Source organism: Podarcis muralis, chromosome 3 (genome assembly GCF_964188315.1).
Source record: "Podarcis muralis chromosome 3, rPodMur119.hap1.1, whole genome shotgun sequence".
NCBI classification, from domain to species: domain Eukaryota; kingdom Metazoa; phylum Chordata; class Lepidosauria; order Squamata; family Lacertidae; genus Podarcis; species Podarcis muralis.
The window spans coordinates 96,867,252-96,891,622 of NC_135657.1; the positions used below are offsets into that span (position 1 = coordinate 96,867,252).

At 43.6% G+C, this 24,371-nt stretch overlaps 1 protein-coding gene across 3 annotated transcripts in view; it reads left to right on the plus strand.

Moving 5' to 3' along the window:
• The window catches only part of DLGAP2 (DLG associated protein 2), a 395,598-nt gene that overhangs the window by 36,852 nt on the left and 334,375 nt on the right, over window positions 1-24,371 (plus strand). For all 3 annotated transcript variants that reach the window (XM_077926383.1, XM_077926382.1, XM_077926384.1), the window contains one exon: window positions 20,647-20,701. In XM_077926383.1, the coding sequence (XP_077782509.1) occupies window positions 20,647-20,701 (55 nt within the window). The remainder of the gene's footprint in view (window positions 1-20,646; window positions 20,702-24,371) is intronic.

Sequence of the window (24,371 nt, forward strand, 5' to 3'; positions counted from 1 at the left end):
GCAAATGAGCAGCCTAGCCTGATTACAGGGTTTGCTTTGTTTTAGGCTTTTAGCTTAAGAATGTTTTCAAAGCTGCTTTCTTCTATGCTTGTGCTTTATCTACACAAAACCTCTTCCAAAACAAAAACCAGATTTGTAAAAATAAATAACAAAAACTCTTGGAGACAGCATATTATGAGGGGTAATTGATTAGCAGGATTTTGATTCTTGTTATGGTGGTGGTTGAATTCATTGTATTTCTGTTACTAGCTTTCTTTCATTAGAATGATGTCAACGTAGTGTTGCACACCACCCGCAATCTCCCAGTGGTGCCAGATTCCAAGGGTTCTGGGTGCTTACCCTAGGTTCAGTTCTCTTGGAATGAGGGACAGTGGACACTGTGCCCTCTTTAGGACATATGGTTTATTGACACAGGACGCGGGTGGCGCTCTGGGTAAAAGCCTCAGCGCCTAGGGCTTGCCGATTGAAAGGTCGGCGGTTCGAATCCCCACGGCGGGGTGCGCTCCCACTGCTCAGTCCCAGCGCCTGCCAACCTAGCAGTTCGAAAGCACCCCTGGGTGCAAGTAGATAAATAGGGACCGCTTACTAGCGGGAAGGTAAACGGCATTTCCGTGTGTGGCTCTGGCTTGCCAGAGCAGCGATGTCACGCTGGCCATGTGACCCGGAAGTGTCTCCGGACAGCGCTGGCCCCCGGCCTCTTGAGTGAGATGGGCGCACAACCCCAGAGTCTGGCAAGACTGGCCCATACGGGCAGGGGTACCTTTACCTTTACCTTTATACAAGCTAAGTCTTAAGATGGAGGGGCTCATGGCATTGGCACCCTAGGAGGTCTTGCTTCTCCCATAGCCACAGCCTTGGGTTCAAGAAGAATACTCTCAGGCTTTTGGCTGCTTCTAGCTCAGCACCAGTCTGATGAGGGAGGGGCCCCTCATTTGCCCTTTTGTCACAGAGCAACTTCCATTCTGGCCCTTGCTTGGCTCATTCAACAATGAGACCCTCAATTATATTTCAACCCTTGTGGATCCCGGAATCAGAAGGGACTCAGACATCATGCAACCTACCTACCTACCTAATCTTTGCACTGTGCACACAAATGCAATGAAGTGTCTTACACATTTCAGAGGAACTGACCGTGAATGTAGCTTTATACTTTGAATATACAATGTCATCCTGAAAGACAGAGCCTGTATGCTAACGGATAACAATTCATCATAGGGCTGGATTCAAGTAATGTGTTCCGCTAGTGGAAGCCGGTGCAAGGACTTATGCAAATCTAACAGAGGTTTCCCCTCCCCTTCTCCTCCCATGTGCCCCTGCACTCCCCCCCACCCCAATCAGTTTGGTTTTTTTGTTGGGAGAACCAGAGAAGAGCACACAGTGGGAGGAGGGGAGGGGGTTCGTTCCATCTGGCTGGCTGAAATGCTTGCAGGGACAGAATGATTGCCACAGCACTACGTTGAATTCCTCCCATCATCTGCAATTAAAGTTCATTGCTGCTAAGGATTCGTTTACAGGAAGAGCCCCTAAATTTTATTAGCAGAACAAGTCGTGATTTTGCTCCACATTGCATATTATGCTGTTGATTCAGGGTGGGGGAAAGCTTGCCCCCCCCCCCCCGAACATGTACTGTTACTATATACAGTGGAACCTTGGTTTTTGACTTCCGGTTGGACTTCCGAAACATTCAAAAACTGAGGCGCAAAGGACAGACTGCAAATTTACAGAGAATATCAAGAAAAATACAGTAGTACCTCAGCGGAAGCCATTCGACTTCCGAGGCGCGTTCGAAAACGGAAGCGTTTACTTCTGGGTTTTTGGCGTTTGAGTTCCGAAACGTTTGTCAACAGAGACATTCAAAACCCGAGGTACCACTGTATTTTTTATTCCTGACCTCCTTCCAAGGAGCTCAGGTGTTACATGCCTGTTCCGCCCTCCTTTTATCCTCACAACAACCCTGTGAGGTAGGTTAGGCCTAGAAAGTTCCACGTCTGAGTGGGGTTTTGAATCCAAGTCTCCCCCAGTTCCAGCCCAACATTCCAACCACTACTCTGTTCTGTTAGATATTGTAGTTTAGTTATCCGACTAATTTGCAGTTTATTTATGCAACAATTATGTTACCATTTACCACCAGCTGGAACTTTCCATGGAGTCCATCACATTTGACCAGATAGATTAGCTTCAGGAAGTTGCCACATGACCTGGTTTTGCAATTCCCTTTAACATTTATACTCCTTAGATTTACCCAACACTCCCCTGCAACAGCTCTAAACAGGTGTAAACCAAAATATATATTTCAGCACTGTTTTAGACTGCCATGCCATGGGGTAGTATGTGTTGTCGTCTTGCTTATCTCTGAACTAAGCCCCCCAAAATCCATTTGCACCGTATTTCAGTTCTCAACACCAAACAAGCTCTAAACCATTTTGGTTTTCTTTGCTTTTCCTTACCAGTGATGGTTCTTTTCTCTAGTGAAGGTATCAATGCGCCAGTCTAACATCAATGTGCCAGGCTAACAGTGTGCTCGCCCTGTCCCTGCAGCTCCTTCCTGTGCCACTGTGGCAATATTTCAACCTCCAGAACCATGTGGGCAGAGCCAGTCGTGTGGATCCTTCCCATCTGCTTGTTATCTTCTAAGGAGAGGAGACCATGACCAGGGGAGAAAATCCTTGCAGCCATTTCTCCACCCATGAAGTTGTATACTTCCCAATGTTACCATAGAGAAGGAATAGGGAATGGTTTTTTTGCAGACCGAGGGCCCCATTCCATTCCAGGCAGCCTTCCAGGGGCCACATTCTAGTGATGTGTGGTGCCAAAGGCAAAAGTAGGCAGAGCAACATGTGCGGGTTTTACCTTTGTGCAACAAAGGTTAGTTTATTCTCAGACCTGTCTTTCCACCTTCGAGACAAATAAGGACCATTATCAAAGCAGAAACACGCAAGGAGGGTGGAAAGCAAGACTGGTGATGGGTGTGTCTTGGGGAAATAACATGTGTGTGACCAGAGAGAGAGAGAGAGGCCTCCTGGAGGGCTTACCCCAAGGAGGAAGTCATTCCCATATCTGATTTAAACAAACACATTTCTATTCCCTCCCGCAGTTGTTTATCAGTTACCCATTTATAAAGCCTTTAATGCTACGTTACTATGTATTTTTCTCTGTTGGGAGACTGACCATATTCTAAAGCTACCGCAGAGATTGTAATCAGCAATAAATGAGTGTGTCAGTTTAATCTTCAGCATTAAATGCCCTTAGAAGATTATAGAAATATTCACAAAGACCGAACAACAAGAACCACAGGATCGCAATGGCTCCCGATCAAAATATACTTCCCTAGAAGAGCTAAGAAATATCGTCTTCCAAAGCTTTTGCTCCTCTCATGAATAGAACCCCCCCCCAAAAAAAACCCCCACATTTCCCAGTCTAGTAATGTAAATTGCTGCTGATTCCATTCCCATAGTTGATCAGGACTGCTTGTATGGACTAAAAAAAGAGAGCCCTGTCTTAAATAGCTCTAAAGATGGCTTTGGAGTTGATTAATATGTGTTTGAAAACGTAGGTATAATGGAATGTACTCCATTAAGTTATCTATCAGCTGACAAAGAGTGTAAAACTGTTTCAACCTTTTTTAATAAGATAATAACTGGCACTAGCCAATGGTTCTTGATTGCTCATTTCCACTCATGAATAAGAAGAAGAGCAAAAGGCCTTTCTCATCCAACATCCTCTTTCCCACAGTGACCATTCAGATGCCTTTGGGAGGCCCAAAAGCAGGTCACGAGCACAATAGCCCTCTTGCTGTTGCTGAGCAACTGGCTGAGGCCATACTTCCTCCCGCACTGGTGGTAACATATAGGCCTCTTGCCTAGTAGCCATGGGTAGCCTTTATTCTCCACGAATTCATCTAATCCCCTTCTACAGCTGTCGATTACTATGTCTTACAATAGCAGATTGCATATTTTGAATACGTGTTGTGTGAATTCTTGCTCTTGCCTGTCCTGAACCTCCCTCTGTTTGGTTTCCTTTGGGAGGAAGAGCAGGATATAAGTGCAGCAAAGTAAAGAAAATCACTGGATGACCCCAGATTCTAGTATTATGAGAGAGGAAGAAAGATTTGATGCCTCTCTTATCATGTTCCCAACTTTGTAATCTTTCCTCCACCCCCCCACTAATTGCTAATAATAATAATAATAATAATAATAATAATAATAATAATAATTTATACCCCACCCATCTGGCTGGATTTCCCCAGCCACTCTGGGCAGCTTCCAACAGAATATTAAAATGCAAGAGTCTATTAAACATTAAAAGCTTCCCTAAACAGGGCTGCCTTCAGATGTCTTCTAAAAGTCTGGTAGTTGTTTTTCTCCTTGACATCTGGTGGGAGGGCGTTCCACAGGGCGGGGCGGGTGCCACTACTGAGAAGGCCCTCTGCCTGGTTCCCTGTAACTTGGCTTCTCTCAGCAAGGGAACCGCCAGAAGGCCCTCAGCGCTGAACCTCAGTGTCCGGGCAGAACGATGGAGGTGGAGACACTCTAACTTTTCCTCTAACTTTTCCTTCTCTACAATGTCCTTTTTGAAGTGCAGTGAGCAGAATGGTGCACAATATTCCCAGTTGCATTGTCAGTTTTGTGGAGGTTTTTGAATTATTCCCAACATGGAATTTGCCTTTTTCACAGCTTCCACAGACCAGGTCAGCAGCTGCATTGGGTTGTCCACCACAATGTCAAGATCCTTCTACTAGTTAGTCACTCAGTCATCTAAGACCCCATCAGCGCAAACACCTGCTCTCCCAGAACATGCAACTTTCAAAGGCCCCAAAACTGTTTCTTGAAAGTCACCTGTATTACAGGAACATTCAACTACTGAGATGCCAAGCAGATCACAGCCTCCTGGCCATTTATTGTGGTGTGTCAGAGATTTGACAAGCCCTCTGATTTTGTGGCCTTAGGCAACCAGCAAACCTAGGAAGAATATTGAGCCTCTGGTGGGTTGTCATACATGCTGGTTGAGTTAAAAGTTGCCAAGGTCTTCTAAAATGTGTAGCCAATTAGATACTGGAAATAATTTTTGGGGGGAGTCCCAAGTGCTTTAGCATGCTTACTGTTGTAACTGAAGTCGTGGCTGTCAAAACATGGGATTTTAGAACATTTCCCAAGTTGTTTTTGTGAGACTGGCGGTGGTTGAAGTCTGCCTTTCCTAATAATGGGCTGGAGGACTTTTGTTCAACCCTTTTTGTTTAACTCTGACAGGCTAGCAGAGACAAGCATATCTGACATTATCTATTGCCAGGTCCAATTGCTTTCTATACTAACGTCACACAGGTCAAGTTTTGCTGATTGTAAGCAACAGTGTGATCATAAACTATTTTGTATGCTAAGCAAACACTGAATCTACTCCTTGTTAAGTTTTATAAGATAGGATCAATAATAATTCTAATCTAAAGATTTTGATTTAGGCATGCTTTTATTTTGTCCAGTTATCTAAAACGATTCTTGAATTGCTTTGTGAAAGGGACTTGGCTCTTCTTCCTCTTCAAAATTGGGTGGTTGATGTAGCTATAGCGGTATACCCAGGGCTTTATAAACAGGGCATGTCTCTACCCCAATAGGCTTGCAATTTCTAATTCAGCCCAAGGGACCCAACAGTGGAAGGGAAGGAAAATAGAGCCAGGGTAAACATAGACAAAATACGCGGAGGCACACTCCATTGTCATTTGACACAGATGGATGCCAGCAACATTAGTATACTTGGATTTAATTACAGTAGGCAAGTTTTATATCAAACAATTAAATATGTATGGCATAAAACAGAGTTTCCCAACCTTTTTTGGGCAAAGGCACACTTGTTTGATGAAAAAAATCTCGAGGCACACCACCATTACAGCCCCGTGACGTCAGCGCGCAGCGTCACGCCGGGAGGGACGCACGAAAGTGTAACTTTCAATTTTTTTCCCTCCCCCTTGCTGGGGAACCTCCAAGCTTTGGGGGTGGGGGGGGGAGGAGGCAGCAAAGCGAGGGACTGAGGGACTCCTCCAACGACAAGGGTTGGGGAAGAAGAGAAAGGGCTATTCCGCTCCAGTCACGGGAGGGGAATATGTACTGGCCCAACTGGTGTGCGGTCTTCGGAAAGCGGGGTGCGGGAAGGAAGCCTAGGCTCGGGGTCCACCGACCTCGGCGGAGAAAGGCAACAACCGGAGCCGATGACGAGCCGGCGCGTGCGTGCAGCGGCTGGCCTCGAGCTCGGGAAGCTGCGCGCGGCGATGTTGACGCGGGGCGCGCGAGAGCTTGGGGCGGGGCGGGAGAGAGAGAGAAAGAGTTGGCAGCACCAGGCGCTGTTACTTATTGCGCTGCGGACGCTGCCAGCAACTGCGGTGGTTGTGCGGCGGCCGCCGCCGCAGAACGTCCTCGTCAGTCAGCTGAGCTGCCTGGCGGCGTAGGGAGCCGAGGGGCGGGGCTTCCTTTCTGAAGGAGCTGAGGGTGGGGGTCCTCCGGCGCCTTCGGCGAAACAGCGCCGGCCCAGAGCGCTTCTAGGAGGCTGCCTTTGTGCGCGACGTAAAGCCCTCTTTCCCTCCCTCCAGCCCCGTGTCACATGTGGAAAAGGGGGCTGGATCCAGTGACGCAACTCGGAAAACTGTTAGGGAAGCCAGAGCAGGAAAGTGAGTGGGAGGCGGCGTCGCCGCTTTAACCCACGTTTCCTTTTTGAAAGAGAAACCAGTGTTTCCCAACCTTTTTTGGACTCGCTCGCGGCACACCAGGCAACATCTCGCGGCACACTAGTGTGCCGCGGAACACCGGTTGGGAAACACTGGCATAAAAGGTCACCAAGTTGCACCTGCGTTTTATTTTAAAAAAGCAAAACCAAGCTGACCAACAAAACATTCTGTGCTTAAGTGGGGAGGGGGTGGAGTCCTGGGGGAGAATCTTTCACTTTTGATGCTCATGAGGAAAAGAAAGCAACCAATACTTCTTCATTCTGATACAGCAGGGGTGGCCAACTCCCAAGAGACTGCCACCTACTTACAGAATTAAATACTGGCAGTGATCTATCCCCATTTTTGGGTGGTTCAGGTCGGAATTGTTGAGCTTTTTTTAGGGGGGAGGAAGGCACCAAGGAACAGCCACTGACCAACAAACCGCTGGGAAAACAAACAGCCTCACTCCATTCTGCAACAATGGGGGGCGGGGCCAGAATTGATTTTAGCAAGGCTAAGGAAAGGGACCCAGCGATCAACCGCAATCTACCTATGCCTCACTGTAGATCGCGGTCGACCTTTTGGACATCCCTGTGATACAGGATTAAATGTAGCCTTTCTTTCTTTCTTTCTTTCTTTCTTTCTTTCTTTCTTTCTTTCTTTCTTTCTTTCTTTCTTCCTTCCTTCCTTCCTTCCTTCCTTCCTTCCTTCCTTCCTTCCTTCCTTCCTTCCTTCCTTCCTTCCTTTCTTCTCCTCAAGTGGGCAACAATTCCTGGGGGCAAACAAGTAGCCTATGCATATCTTGAGGATACAGGTCAACCAGGATACAGGTTACCAGCCTGTTGTATATCATGAGCAGCATATTTTCAAGTGTCTGTAGGCTTTATGAGAATGTAAGAGCTTCTGAATATTCCAGGAACAAATTAAGAGTCTATTAAAACACTGGTAAGGGTCATGTAGGAAAAGCAGAACATGAATCCAGGCCTATAAAGAAATAAAATAAAACAACATTCCAAAAAAGTACACACGATCCTAACTCCTGTGTAAAATGTTCAACATCTGTCCAAAATCGGAGTGCTGTATATAGGTCCATAATTATACCATGAACATTTCTTAGAGACAGAACATCTAGCCTACCATTTAGCTGCAATGTATAGTAAAATGTTTGGCAAGGCAAGTAGGAACTAGCTTTGGCAGATTTATTAGTGGGGGAAGCTCTCTTGCCCTTTGTGGGGTAGGAGAACAAAACTCTGTGATCTAGAATGTTATTACGTAACAAGGATTTGTTTGATATTTTCCTATCAACACTCACCGTTATGTAGATAAGATGGTAAGCTGACAATAACAGTAAATAACTTGAAGCTCTTGCCTTGTGGAGAGGGTGAGACGTCAAAAAGGGAATCATTTTGTAGCCTGCACGGTCCATTAAAGAAATGATTTGAGGCCAAATCTCTCTTTTATTTCAGCTGGGAAAATGTAATTGGAAGCTAAGTAGCAAGTTGAAATATTACTAGCCACATCTACCAGAATATTTAGAGACGGGTCAAGTGGATAGACCAGAGCATGATCAAAAAGAGAAGGAGGCAAGCATGCTACTAGTCGTGTTTCGAAGCCATCCCTGAACAAAGAATCGCTTAGGTTGGACTCCACTGCGTACCTGGGAACACGTGATACATGTATATATTCCACTTACAAATCCCTCCTGTTAAGTTGTGGGTGAACATATCAGACGACACAGCAATTCTTCAAACAGCTCTTGTTTATTCACAGGCCAGAACAGAACTGGGCTGAAGGGTTCAGCCAGCATGCTTATATAGAGCTCAACTACAAAGCAACAGTATCAACTTTCTGTAACTATCCAATCACTAAATGTCACTTTCAATTCCTTATTTGCATATGTGGACCTGAGTGAAAACTATCTATAGTATCCCCCTGCTGGCCCAGGGTGAGAACTTCAGTACATAACACCTCCCCCAAAGGAAATCATTTCTAAGTTTGTATCTACACATATGAATTAGCATATCACGCAACCTTTATACAAAACTGTGTCCTATTTTGTCCTCTCTTTTGTTGGTGAACGAAAGAGAGGACAAAATAGGACACTGTTTTGTATAAGGTTGCATAATGTGCTAATTCATATGTGTAGATACAAACTTAGAAATGATTACTATAATTTGAATAGAAATACAATATAGCTCACGATAGTGGGGGAAATGGTGACCAGGTCAGCTGTGAGCTTGCAAACTCAGCTGTTCAGATGCTCACTGTTAATGGGAAACTGCAAAGCCCCTTTTCTACCTTCTGGTGGCTCTTTATCTTTAACCTGGCTGCCCTTCAAATAGAGGACTACCCTCTGAGAACATCTCAAATTGAGGTTTGCAAAATAGGACACATGGGCCCCCTACATATTTATAAATATACAGTCTGTCTGCAGTCTTAAACACATAAGGAAGGTAGCATCACTGGAAAAAGCGGGACAACTCCTGAGTAAAGATGCATGGAATTGCACCGTTAGTCTCCAATTTGTAATCTTTTGCAGGTGCAGCAGACCTTTGAACTCAGATGCATTTATTCTCCCCATGGAATGATCCTGAGAGGGTGCATGCACACCACGTATGTTTGAATCACGTGGTGTTCCCCCAAAGAATCCTAGGAACTGTTGCTGGGAATTGTAGCTCTGCAAGGGGTAAACTGCAGTCCACAGTATTCTCTGGAGGAAGTCATGGGTTTTAAATGTAGTCTAAATGTACACAGTGTGCATGGAAGCCATAGTGGACTGGAATGAGTCGAGTGGTACATCACAGACTTCTATAGTTTATAAACTCAAAATAGAACAAATCTGTGGTGGGCAGGGATATTTGTCATGGCTCAACTTCTCTCGCTCATTCTTTAAAATATATGAAAAGGGGAAAAGGAGCGACTGAGGACTAACATGCCTCAGTAGCTCCTGTAAGTGACAGCAATACTGAGTCAAGCACACTTGGTTGTACTTTTAGATTTCTCAAGCCGCGTAAGTTGCATTCTTCCCACATAAGCAAGGTTACCTACCTGTTTCCTGACCATAAAGCTAACTTTAGCCGCAAGCACATTAATAAAGATAGAACCAGATACTTTATTGGCATGGGAAAACACCTGAGTAGTTTAAGTATGCCAGACACCAAGGTATCTTAATTTAATTTTTCTATTGAGGCTTATCTAAATTGTATGCGAGTAAAACAAATGAGCTATAGCTGGGATTTCTCTCTCTTTGCAATTGTAATAGCTTTGGTTTTTGTAACCCTATCCTTTCCCAAAGAGTGTTTTAAAAATAATAAATAGGGAGCTATTTTTTATATACACCGGCTACAGCTCGGACCTTGGTGGCAAAGGGATGGAAGGAAGAAGAAGTCCCGACAATAACGGATTGGCATAACAAGCTACAAGAATTTGCTGAAATGGTGCAGTTGACAAATAGCCTGAAAGACAATTCAAAACAAAAAATTATGGAAAAGTGGGCTAGATATAAGATATATGTTCAAAAATACAGTAATGGTTCACTATCTATGCTAGCATTCGATTGACACTGGAGAGAGACTGAGTTGAGAAATAAGACCAAGGGTACATATTGATATAGGAATGTATTAGATGAAATGTAAAGAAATATACAATAATAAGAGTACATCATTTGTAAAAAAGGAATATACAACGGGATAGACAGGAAGTCCAAAGTGTTGGTACATATATGATCTTGGAATAGTTTTTTGTCCTTGTTTTTTTTTAATATAGGTATATAAACTTTGTATACATGCTGAAAATTATATTATAATAAGCCTTGTGATGTAATATGATAATGTTTACCGATGTAACATTATAAAAATCAAAATAATAATAATAAATATTGATAGCAACAAAAATATATGTGTTCTGTACATTGGATTGGGAAGTGCAGAAAATTGTAGCTCCCATACACTTCAGCAGGAAATGATGGGGATTGGCTGTTACCTTCCTTCCTTTTTGAAATTTTGCCGGAGTTTTAGCTATATTTCCCTCCCTCTTATGATTATGATTTCCAATCACTTATTCCCCTTCCCACATTCTACCCTTGGCAGGCCCCTGTTGTGTATATTACTTTAACTATCCCTTATATTCGCAGTTAATTAGCAGATAAGGTCAAAGGAAAAGAAAGCTGTCACTGGAGTGCTTTCTCCCTCGGCTCTCACCATCCTTATGCTGAGACATTTATTGGAAAGCAAACATCTAAGTGAAGAGGTTTGTTTCCAAGCCTGGGGCATTTATTTGTCTACAACATTCAGCAGCCAGTGACCTTATGCTTGCTATTTCAAATGTTTAATTATGCAGTTGTTGTGGGGCTGCAAACAGAGAAAGTGTTCCCCTTGCTACACCAGGGGTGAAAGGTTGCTTTGAGTGAATGGTTTATGGATTAATGCACACTTTATTGTAGTCCTCTCAATCATGGGCTGAACGTCTGGGTTGCTTTAGCTCATAATCAGCAATGATAGGCTTTAAACTCTCTCTCTCTCTCTCTCTGTGTCTATTTGTCTACCTACCTACCTATGAAACCATTTTGTGTATCCATCATTTCTGCTACATCCTTTAAATTATTTGAATTCTAGCATGGGAGTTGCTTTTATAGTAGAGTGAGACTTATAGTAGTATGAGACTTAACATGGCCAATCCCAGCACAGAGCATTCTTGTTGGGATGGAGATGAATGTTCAGAAACCCAGAGGAGCACACACTTAAATCAATGGACTTAGGTCCTGGTCTGGAATGTGTCCACTGAGGCCACCATTCTGCAGAACGGATGTACCAAAAATAGGATGTAGAGCACCTTTCCTGTTGCTAAGTTACTGCAAGGGGCACGCTCCAAAGTAACCTGTCAAACTGCATCTATACCAGACTTCATCATAGGAATTACCTTGCTATTTTACCCAGCTCCTCCTGTGTTATTCCACTTCTCCTGAGAGATGTTTGCATGCTGAGGGCATGGGGAGGGGTCTGCAACCTGTGGCTCCGGAGCCGCATGTGGCTCTTTTACACCTTTGCCGCGGCTCCGGGGCGGATACTAGCGAGGGGAGGAGGCTCATTGTGTGCCCCGACACTCCCCACTGTGGCGGGCGCTGTACTGGCTGTGATGTCGCATAGGGGCGGTGCGTGCGTTAGTCACGCACCGTCCCGACGTCACCTTCCCGCCCGCCCGCCCGCCCGCTACATTGTAAGGGGCATGTACACTGGTCACTGCACTGAAAGGGGGCATGTACGCTGGTCACTGTTTTGAAGGGGAGTGAAGAACACACACACACAAAAAGGTAACTTGTTAATTTAACGTTTATTTCTATGAGGAGTAATTCTGAGGGGTCAAACAAAGAAATAATAAAAAAGTGACAAAAAAGTTATTTTTATAATGACGAGTTTTGCGGCTCCCAGTTTTTTTTCCTTCGGAAACGGGTCCAAGTGGCTCTTTTTGTCTTAAAGGTTGCAGACCCCTGGGCATGGGGGAAAAAATAGGCTGACTCCTCCTAGATGAAGCATGGGAAAGCTTTACCTCTCTTCTCATAGCTACATCACAGCACACATAATATACTATGCCTGGTATAGCAGTGCACCAAGAAGGTTTAATTCCAGTTACTGAATCCTAGATTGTATTGCCTGCCTAATTCTGACTGGGAAGCTTACATTGGAATACTGGAAGCCTCCTTCTGCTGAATCAGACCTTTGGTCCATCAAGCTAAGTGCTGTCGGCAGTGAATGATGCAACAATCTATAGGGGTTCAGGCAGGAATCCCTCCTAGCCCTACCTGCAGATGCCAGGGATTGAAGCTAGCACCTTCTGCATGCACCCTGTAGGTGGAGAAGAGGATAATCTCTTAAGGCTTCCACATGACATAAACTACAATCCATTAGGTAAAGGGACCCCTGACCATTAGGTCCGGTCGTGACCGACTCTGGGGTTGCGGCGCTCATCTCAATTTATTGGCCCAGGGAGCCGGCGTACAGCTTCCGGGACATGTGGCCAGCATGACTAAGCCACTTCTGGCGAACCAGAGCAGCGCACGGAAACGCCGTTTACCTTCCCGCCAGAGCGGTACCTATTTATCTACTTGCACTTTGACGTGCTTTTGAACTGCTAGGTTGGCAGGAGCAGGGACCGAGCAACGGGAGCTCACCCCATCGCGGGGATTCAAACCGCCAACCTTCTGATTGGCAAGTCCTAAGCTCTGTGGTTTAACCCACAGCGCCACCCGCGTCCCTATAATCCATTACATAAACATAAAACATAGCTGAAATTTCTTTCTTTCTAAAAAGACAAAACATCTTAACAATGCCATCTCTTGACTCTTTTCTGCTGCCACCTCTGCACTCCCATCAATCCTGTGTTTCTATATCAACCACTTTTCGTCCCGTCCCCCCACATCTCTCCTCCAATCTGCCACCTGCGTGTCTTGCATAAGCTGCTTCTGCCGTTCATTCAGCAATGCTCTTGATAAATATTAGCAAAAGCCATAGTTGCTTCTATCCATTAACTGGAATAGAAAGGAGGAAATAAAAAGGACATTAAATATCTGGTAGTACAAAATGAAGCAAAAATGTGATAAATTGCCAGCTTTGTAGATCAGAGTTTGGCAGATTTCCTATGAAAATTGCGGGGAGATGTTCACGCTCAAGAACTGCAAGGTCTGACAGAAGCGAGGGTTAAAAAAAGAATCAAGATGTGGGATTTAATTGATTTCAGTGAAGCTTCTCTAAGCATGGCTAAATCTGGTTCTAACCCATAATATATGCATTGTAGGATATATCTGGTATATATGCTGAGATTAAGGTGAGTTGACCGTACTAAGTACCAGCAATTGTATATTCACATGAAGGCATGGAGAACATTATACCATAGCTGTCAATTTACAGATTTGAAAATAAGGAACCAGCAGCCTCGAAAATAAGGGATCAGCAGCCAAAATAAGGGATTTCTCCCCCCCCCCCCACCACCACCATGTGGCCCCGCTCCAGACAGACCTTTTCCCCGGCAAGGGTGAGTGGGCGGTTAATGACGTATCCATCTGATTCCGAGCACAGGTGTGTTCAACTTCTGAGCCCCTCCAAGCCAAAGGCAGAAAGCCCAGCCAGCAGCCAAACGAAGCCTCAAGCGGTGGTTCCCACAGCGCAGCAACCCGGCAAAGGGGATGCAGCAAGGGAAAGCTGGGAAGCGCTGAGCATGCAACAGGGCCGATTTGATCGGCACAAGGCATGCAAGCTCCACCCCCCAGTCGTTCTTAGACTCCTTATTGAGTGAGCAATGCAGCCAAGCAACACAGTTGGAGCCTCCCTCCTCCCTGGCCGGCAAGGAGGGAGGGAGAGGAGCTGCTTCCTTTGAAACCCGGGAAATTTACGGGATATCATCAATCCGGGACAGCAGCGGGACACGGAGCTGGGATAAGGGAGTTTCCCGCCAAATAAGGGACGGTTGACAGCTATGCACTATACAGGGCATATGTTGCGCATTGCCCACCCAACATCGATAATCACCAACACATCTCAGAGAACGTGAACTTTTTCAGTGTCTGCATTCCAGAAATACAACTCCAGAAGAACAGCAGAATCTGACATGGTGCATTTTCCTCCTGCAAATGTTTTCAGTAACTGCAAATTCAGACAGAAATTCTGGGAGAAACCAAATGCAAGGTGATTTCATAAAAGCACCTCTACATAGAATGTCACACAGTGACATGCATTACTGAAGGTCTTTGTAGGCAATTGCCCCCCCCCCCCAAGGAGGGCTTTGCCATTCAGTCGGGTGAAGTGACTTGCTTTAGGTCAGAGCTTTACAAACTTTTCATGTTGACAACACACTTTTTAGATGTGCATCATTTCACCACACAGCAATTCAATTTTACTAGCAAACCAGAAGTTAAACTAACCCCTTTCCAGCCCTGTGAGGAGCATTCGCGCGACACACCCTACACACTGCAGCTGACACACTAACGTGTCACAGCACACAGTTTGGAAAGCTCTGCTTTAGGTGGTAGTATGGGAGAGGAGGGTGGAATAGATGAAGGCAGATATTGTCTAGCTGCCCCATTTCAAGTGTTGGTATGAGCTATGTGTCTGTGCCTCTTTTTAAGCTCCATACAACAAAATGTCTTCAACCAGCACTTCCCATCTCATGCTCACTTTTCCTTAGCACTATGCTTGTGTAACAGGGCCTGTATGGGCACCCATTTAAAACATATTGGGATATCACTGCATATTAGGTTTGGGCAACCTGCGTCCCTAGAACCTCATGTGGCTTTCATCCTAATTTCAAAAGCCCTCTATAAGCAATCAGTTCAAGTCTCCAGCAAGAGGGAGCTGCTCTTTTCCTTGACAGTCCTCTCTCTCTCTCTCTCTCGCTCTCTCTCTCTCTCTCTCTCCTCCTTAATCAGCAAAGTAAATAAGGGGGATTGGTGAAAACTTGACGCCCTGACTTGCATAACCACTTTCCACTAGGACAAAGCCTCCACTGGATGCAGCCCTTTGTCTTTTAATTTATGTTTCTATTTCAGGTGTTTATCATTAACAGCACTGAGCATTTTTGAATTGGGTAGGAACACTGCAATTATGCAAGATGTTGGCAAGAATAGGAAGCCTATTGATAGCTAGTGCTATAATTAAGCACTAACCTCTGAGATCCCAACTTGTTTGCAAAATGACAGCTGCGGTTTCTATTTGTCGTTTCCATAGTCACCTTTTAAATGGAAAAATGGCAACCGTAAAGAGTCTTCTGTCACCGAAGTGCATCAATACGTTTCTAGAATAGGCAGACAAGAAATGTTGGTGGTGGTGGGGATATTGATGTGATTTAAAAATAAAGCATGTCGCCATTATGTAATGTAATGATTCATAGTGACAGATAGCTTCTGTGCTAGTCTGATGGCAGCTGTCAACTTGACTCCACTGACTAGCTGAACCAAATTGGTGGCCCCCTTTTTTAAACTTCAGGTCTGCTAAACACTTTAGTTTGCTAAACATTTTAAGTTACGGCACTGTACATTTTAGCAGCTGGCTTTCCCAGCAAGTAGAGCAAGGCAGTTTAGTTCTGAACACGCACATTTATTACAGGACATCTGATGAAATGAATTCAAAACTTGTTCTCTGAACATGCGCCATCTACTAAAAATGGCTCATCAGTGCTAAAAATATTGCGATGAATAAAGAAGACTCTTAAAGTAATATGCCAAAAACTCAGTGTTCCTTTCTTTTTCCTCACTGCACAATAGTAACTGGCTAGGCTGCAGTGATAGCATGGAATGCTTGTGATAATTGTAACTGATGCAAAGAGAAGCTCAGTGATAAGAGCATTGATAAACTTCTGTGAGAGGAATGAAAAGACAGTGTGGCTGTCACAAAATGCTTAGATACAAGGAAGGCTGTTTGATAAGGTGGCAAGACAGGCAGGTACGTGAGGATATGGGGAAGCTGGAATGGGACTTGGGAAATCGCCCTACTGATGGAGAAGCTCAAAGACAAGTGTCCAGGTGAAATAGTGGGCAAAGAGTTGTGTTGGATAACAAGTTTGGTTAGTAAATGGTCTGGTACATTTTGGATTAGTTCTCTTTATACTGCCTGGAATGGGTAACTTGGACCAAAGGGATTCCACACTGTAGCTAATTTCACAGAGTTTTGGAAACACTGATTTTCCTTTTGAAAGCTGGCATCTTGGGTCTTATATAGCTGTATATCTTTTTCAGAACTAGTATGACCACAAAGGCAAAAAAGGCAAATGGAAGATTTTTATGCCACTCACAGCTTTGGTATAAATTTGCTTAAAAGGCTACCCTGTAATCAATCTACTTTAGTGCAAGTTAAATGCCAACAATTATCTGGTGATCTATTCAGAGTTCCAACATACAAAATAATAATAATAATGATAATAATGATAAAACATTAAATACTAAAAAACTTCCCTATACAGGGAAACAGAAGGAGGGGAATCAAACCCTGACGAACCCCACATTATAATAATAATAAAAAATTATTATTTATACCCCGCCCATCTGGCTGGGTTTCCCCAGCCACTCTGGGCGGCTTCCAACAGAACACTAAAATAGAATAACCTATTAAACATTAAAAGCTTCCCTAAACAGGGCTTCCTTCAGATGTCTTCTAAAAGTTTGGTAGTTATTTTTCTCTTTGACATCTGGTGGGAGGGTGTTCCACAGGGCGGGTGCCACTACCGAGAAGGCCCTCTGCCTGGTTCCCTGTAACATTGAATGTTCCATGGGGCTGAACAGCACTGCTTAAGCATCACCCTCTGGAAATGACAATCTGAGTAGGACCAGAACCACCACAAAGCAGTGTCACCGACCCCTATCTCAGACAAGCTCTCCAGAAGTATAACATGGTTGATTGTATCAAAAGCCACTGAGAAGTCAAGGAGAATTAACAGGGACACATCTCTCCTGTCTCCCAATGGAGGTCGTCATACATGGTGACCAAAGCAGTTTCTATGCCAAAACCTGGGTCTGAACCTTGATTGAAATGGATCTAGAAAACCAGTTTCCTCCATGAGTGCCTGGATCTGGTCTGTGACCACCCACTCAGGAACCTTGCAGGGACCACCCCCTCTCATAAGAAGGTCTTTTTTCACCTCCCTGGCCTAGCCAGCTGTCCCCAACCTGCTAGTTTTTAACCGCCAAGAGGGACTAGGATCCAGATCACAAGTGGTCACTCTAACTGATCCGAAAACCTTGTCCATGTCTTTGAGCTCTACTAATTGAAACTCATCCAACATAACAGGACTAGACAGTGCTCTGGTCACCTCTCAAGATTCATCTGCTCTAACAGTGGAGTAAAAATCCTGGCAGATGCAAGCAGGAGCTTGCAAATCCATGGGGTTCTGCAAAACATGCCAAAAGAATGGAGGTGGGTTTTTTTTTGCAATGACAAAAGTGAAAAATGAAGCTAAATAGACCATATTCATTGGTTCACCTCCTACTCAATATATTAGATTTGGGCACTATTTTTATCCAGCTAGATATTTAATCTCTTGTCAGAATTGCTAGAGATCTTGGCTGAGATGTCTTTATTGCACTCTTTTCCTGCTTCCCTGCCCAGTCTCATTACACAGCAGTAGAAGGGGAATGCAGCTTTCGAAATTGCCTGGTACGTTGGCAGATGAGATGTCCTTCAATTGCTCTGTTTCATCCAGAACGTCTGCATGTCTGGAGACCTTGTCCTGGGGGAAAACCACACCCCTCCAGTTTTCAGGTGCTTTGAACTGTCCCATCTGGAAGAGTTGGAGCCTGGGAGAGGCAACCCAAGCACTATTTGTGGACCCAATCCTGTTTAGAGGCCCCATGTTGCTGATGTTCTTAAATGCAAAACAGATGCATTTTACTACTCTCTTGGAAAAACCTATACTTTTTTTTATTAAAAAAAATTGTTGATTCACTACTAAATAAAGGATACCTCATTTTCAGCAAGAAATCCCTTGGCCATTCAAAGCAGAGAGGCTTTGACTTTCTTGCATTTGCAGGTATTTAATGTCCACCTGCATGTGACACATGTGAACTTTCTGATCAAGATATGTTGCAACAGGAAAGGAATCATAGCTGGTATTTTCCCTTCCCACCACCCCTTAGTCCCCCCCTGCTTTGTGACTGCTGGGGAAGCTCTGATCCTTTAGAAACGGGTTCTGTATCTGTCATAACGGAACTAGTAGCGCTCATCATATCGAGGGCTGAAGCAACAGATTATTCGCTGAGTGACACATTACACGTTTCCTGTCTTGGTTAATTGTGGGAATCATCCTGTGATAGGAGAACTGTGTCATAAAAATGCAACCGTAATTTGCAAAGGTGTGCGTCACACCGTTACTCATGAACAGTGAACATATATTTTGGTATTTCTGAGTTTGATGTTGTATCTTTGGCGTCTGATTGACTCTCAGAGTTTGTTGAATCATCAAGGAAAAATTTCCTGCTACATTTTTGTTTTGTTTTGTTATCAGAGGAAATACTTTTAAATTCAGAAATCACTTAGCTGAGAAATTATGCCTGCTTGAAACTCCAATGATTTCTTTTATTTCTGAAATGTGTTCACTAAGTTGAATATAAATCAACTAAGTTGATTATAAATCAACACCATTCATTTTCATTTTAAATAAGTGATTCTCTACTCGTGAGTAGAGGGATCAGGTACTTGAAATGCTAGTGGCCAGCCTTTACCAACCTGGTGCTGATGTAAACTCTAGTCCAAAACATTTAAAGAACACAAGGTAGATGAAGGCTACCCTAGTCTTATACCATTGCTTTAATTGGAAATACAGAAATATATGAAAAACTCAAAACTGAAACATTATATCCAACTGCCCTGTTTGTTAAACGTATGAGTTTTGACATAAGATCATAGGGAATGTCGTCTCTGAAGAAAACGAACTGAAAAAAGGGATTTGGAAGTCCCTTGCCTATACTTCATTGTGACCATTGCATTAAAGCTAAACATGAGATCCGGAGCCAGCCCTGCCATTGGGCAATGTCAGGTGGCTGCTTCAAGTGGCAGATAGTGGAGGGCAATGGCAGACCCCCAGCTCCCCTTGCCCTGCCCATTCCCATCCTCCCGAGCAGGTACCCCATTGGTGGCCGTGCCAGCTGTTTGTAGCCTGGGCTGGTCACTCATTTGCCTGTTCACTTTCCCTCAGCACATCACAAAGAGTGGTTGGGGGAGAAACCCCATAACAAAAGCAGGCAGGAAGTCAAGAACACCAGCAGGCATTGTGCAAATGTTGCTCTGCTGAAGAAACACCTAGTGGTGCTGCTGCTGCTGAAACACTGCAGCATTTATTTGAACAGATAGTGAGCAAGCACTAGGCAGAGTGATGAGTGGATGGTGGTTGTGAGGTGTTGGCCATGCCACACAGCCTGCTCTGCACCCTTGGTGTGAGGCCACTGCCCTCAAATGCCACGGTTGAAGTAAAATTTGATGGCCAGTCTGTTCAGTTTCTTGTACATGGATTGAGGTGTGTTTACCTCTCAACCTTCACCTCAAGAAGCAACAGTGTCTTGGCCCAACTCTGCCTCTAACTCCCATCGTCACTTCTTAATTTGGAGGACTGAATGCGTTATCATTGCTTTGTCTAGGACTGATAGGGATGACTGCAAGGTTTAATGTTGCTCCTCAAGAAAATCTCCCAATGTTTTTTCACAGTAGTTTTCTAAGTGGACTCTAAGCTCTTGCTGAGTTGATCATTATCTAATTGTTGTTTTCTGCTAGCTAACATGGGAGTGTTGTAACCTTAGATCAGGTGACAAAAGATATTTGGTTGCAAATCTCCATTTGGAAGGGAGTTGCCTTTGAGTTTTGTCTCTGAAACTTCATGGAGGGAGTGAGGATATAAATGAAGCTCTCCTGAAAGGAGGGTTAAGGCCAATGGAGGTTGGGAAGCAGGCTGTGGGGAGAGACAGACCTCTGATTCTAGATCTGTTTGGATTATTTAGTATTTTCTAAAATGCTGAGCCTGTGCTGCACAGCACAAGATATTGTGTGGAGATTTTGTGGATGTGTCTTCGATGCTTATGTTCTGTTTCTGAAGAGTTTTGCAAGTAAAAGTTTAAACAATATTTTTATGGGTCTGGACATTGATTTATTCCAAAAGGAGTCAGTTGTTATGTATCCAGTTGCTTCAAACTGCACAATATTAATATCTGCAGTGTGTTTTGCCTGTTAACAAGTCAGGCTTCTACTAGGTTAGTTAGGGCAGCCAGTGACCTAACTCCTATCAGCTCCAGCCAGCATAGGGATAATGAGTAGTCATGGATAACGAGAACTGAATAAGGATAAGTACCCAGTGAAACAAGAAGTAATAATGATGTGACATGTTTGATATTATGCACAAAAAGGGGGTGCCAGCCATTTAATTTAATTACACTGTCCTTTTGCTCTCAAACACTAACGGACATTATTTTTGTTTTGTTCTTCCTATAACAGGTTTTGCCTGGCATTCTGCAGAAGCATTGCTGTATTTTACCAGACAGGAACACAGGTAACCACTGAGATTTTCCTATTGTTCTCTGTTAATATATCCCTTTGTTTTGGGGAAAAGAAGTTATGAAAATTGTATAAAAGCCAGAGGATTCCCCTGGTGCTCCTCATGAGGGACTTCAAAATAAATGAAGTAGTGAGAAATGGGTTACTTAATATAAACTGATCCTTGAATTTAAATTACCTGTTCTCTGTGGAAAAGCATGCTTACAAAATATGCCATTCGGGGCCATTACATTTCTAGGAAATTGCTTTTAGCTTCTGCTACTTGAAGTTGCATATATGCATTCCTGAACTATTTTTTGTTTGTTAATTTCATAAAATATATTCCTAGTTATTAGTTTCAGAATATCTACAAAATTAGCATAGATAGGCAGTGTAGATCATGTGGCTTTATATTCTCATTAGCCTTAATCTCCATTTCTCGATGAGGAGTTGAAGATGAAAAGGAGGTATTTCCTATTGCTGTATGGAAAGGAGTCACTTGAATTGACAGGATTTTGAAAGTTTAGTTTTCAGAATATTAAATGACTGAAGATTTGCATTAATAATAATGTACCTGCCCCCAAGTCTGGTATGTATTGATAGCCTATCAAGGCATGTGGCTGAATTTACTTTGAATCTTGACTTAATATGTAGATCTAAGTAGAGTTATGTAATGTGTTTACTGCTGCTTGTTCACTGAAAAGAAGTGATCTTTCCACTCCTGCATTTGAGGAAGGAATGTTAAACTTGGGGGAATTAGAGTTTGAAGATGGAGTGCACTTATATCCAAGATATGAAAAAGGGGAAAACTCTGTAATAGAGGTCCCACTTTCAGTGCCTGGTGTTTCTAGGTATGGGAAGAAATGCTCCATAACATACTGCTATGCTTAAGTCTAAGATCATAACCAGTACATTGAACTAAGCCCAGAAGCCAACAGATACCCATTGCACCTATATATCCTAGTTTCAACCAAGAATAAGTGAGCTGGTATTTGTCTGCATTGATTAGCTGACAGTTGCTTATGAGTACATGTTATACAATGACAGATAATTAACTCAGCATGTTATTTCTACTTGATAATTTATAAGCAGACTAATATTATTTGTCAGTATGTGTATTTACTGTTTTCTTGCACAATCAGGAAGCTGTGGAATGCAGTGAGTTCTTAAATTGCCCCAATGCCTACTGTGTTATCTGTTATATAACTTGAAGGTTAATTGACCTGTTTTTTTCCCTTTACTTTCATCTGCTCTTACCTATAAATTAAGCATCCAGCACCACTTTTGTAAATAAAAAGGTTATTGGCCATGTTCTGGGAGAGAAAATCCTTAGATATTTATTGCTTTTTTTAAAAAAAACTGCTGACTAGGAAGCGTTGCTCATATGTTCAATCTACTGTGTGGTGGGCAACAAATAATGGCAATGGGGCCACAAAGGGTTGTGGATGCAGCTCATCATGTGGAAAAAGGATTGGATCTGAAAATTTTATGGGCTAAATTTGTACAGAGTTGAGATTAACCCAAGCATCACCGTTTGTCAAGTCTTGGAAAAATGCACCTGATCCCATAGACTTTGTTGTTGTTGTTTAGTTGTTTAGTCGTGTCCGACTCTTCGTGACCCCATGGACCAGACCACGCCAGGCACTTGGTCAAACTCATGTTAGTAGCTTCGAGAACACTGTCCAACCATCTCATCCTCTGTTGTCGCCTTCTCCTTGTGCCCTCAATCTTTCGGCAATTCGGCTCCAGGGACCACGCATTCGCTCCATAAGATGCACAGACATTTCCCCTTACTTTTTAGGAAGAAAAAAGTGTGTCTTATGGAGCAAAAAATACGGTACATACCTGTAAGTGACTGAAATGAAACTAGTAGATATTCATCATAATTCCATTGGATTCTGAGCTCCTCACTTTCATATACAATTATGGGTGGGATTTTCACAGCATATATATGGCATGTTGCCCCCCCCCCCGCCTTAATCAATAGCTCTCAAATTACAGCAGTGGGTGATTTATTAATTCTGCTGAATAGTAAACTTTAATCGGTTAATAAACCGATTAAATCGGTAAATGGTGCCACAACCGAGCAGACACTTAGGATATCGCCTTAGATTTTTAAGATAATGGGGGGGGGGGGAGGAGACAAAGAAAGGATCCGGCAAACATTAAAGAGAGAAAGAGCTGCCAGTTCCCACAGCTATTCCTGGGGGTAGGGTGTGTGAAAAAGGGCAGTGTTGAGCAGCTTTCTGGATGTGTCACCAAAAGTGGAACTGAATGGGGATGTTCTATGCTACCAGTTATAGGAAAAACTTGAAGAGTGAACCTCAGCCTGAATGTGAAGTGGGCTTTTCACAAAGGTCCAAGCTGGACTTGAATGTCATTACATAACAAAAGATGCAGGTGGGGTCATTCCACCTGTACTCCACTGCATTTCATATCGCAGTTGCACATCCTTGTACATAACAGCCCAGTGGGTATGTTTCTTGGCAGTTTGTCCACAGCAGAGAGTGGTGAGTGGGCATGGATGTCATCATATGGCTTCCATTTTCAAATTGGATGGAAGCTAGTTAGGGAGAAATGCATCAAATCACAGTATTTCTCAAGAAACCATAGGATACATGTGGACAAACCAGTGGTAGGAATACCCTGAGTGCAGAGTGAACAGGAGTGGGTACACAGCCTTAGTAGGTTGTTGTTTTTTTTGACCTTGCTGAAGGGGACAAGCTTGCACCTGTTCAGAAAATGCAAAACTAATGCTTGGTCTACTCGAAGCAGGACATGCTTTTTGAGTGGCATCTAGTCACTCTCAAGGGACGATTAATGATTCAAGTCTATGTTTTGCTTGCATTAGATATGGCAGGTGTGGTCAACTCCCAAGAGACTGCGATCTACTCACAGAGTTAAAAACTGGCAGTGATCTACCCCCTTTTGGGGGGGTTCATGTCAAGGTTGTTGAGCATTTTGTAGGAAGGAAAGCCCTGTTTTTTTGGGTTCAGGTCACAGTTGCTGAGCTTTTTTTAAGGGAGGAGGGAAGTCCCGGTTTTGGGGGGGGGGTGCAGGGCAAAAATGTTGAGCTTCTTTTAGGGGAGCCACTGATCTTCCAGTGATCTACCACGGATGTCCAGTGATCTACCGGTAGATCATGATCTACCTGTTGGACGTGCCTGAGATATGGCAATAGGTGAATAGGTGTTGGGGATCAATTGGGCAACTACAACCTCCTGCTTCCAATTTGCTTGGACCTGCATGGGATTGTTCCGTAGGGCCATTCCCTCGCTTACTACAATCGCTCTCATTGCACAGAGCAAAGCCAAATTCCTGGGGCATGTACAAAGGTCCAGCTGAAGCAAGCTGCTTAAGTAACAATTATACACACCTCTGTCTGAAGCTGCCTGAAAAGGAAAAGGAAATGGAAACACATCTTAGAAAATGGTGGTGATTTAATTGTTCTTCTGGACTATTTCTATGTGCAGGGAGTGAGTTTTGTGCCCAAGCATCCAAATACATATCTTCTAGCATTATGAGATGGTAGTGTCTCTGGATGCCTTTTCTCCTATAACTAGCTCTTTGAAGGGATACGGTTTAGTTATAGGGGGGTGGGAATGCCAATCTAATAAATATAATTCCCTACTAATAAATAAGAAGTTTTAAGGAAGATTTAGGGGCAGCACCAGTATTTATATTCC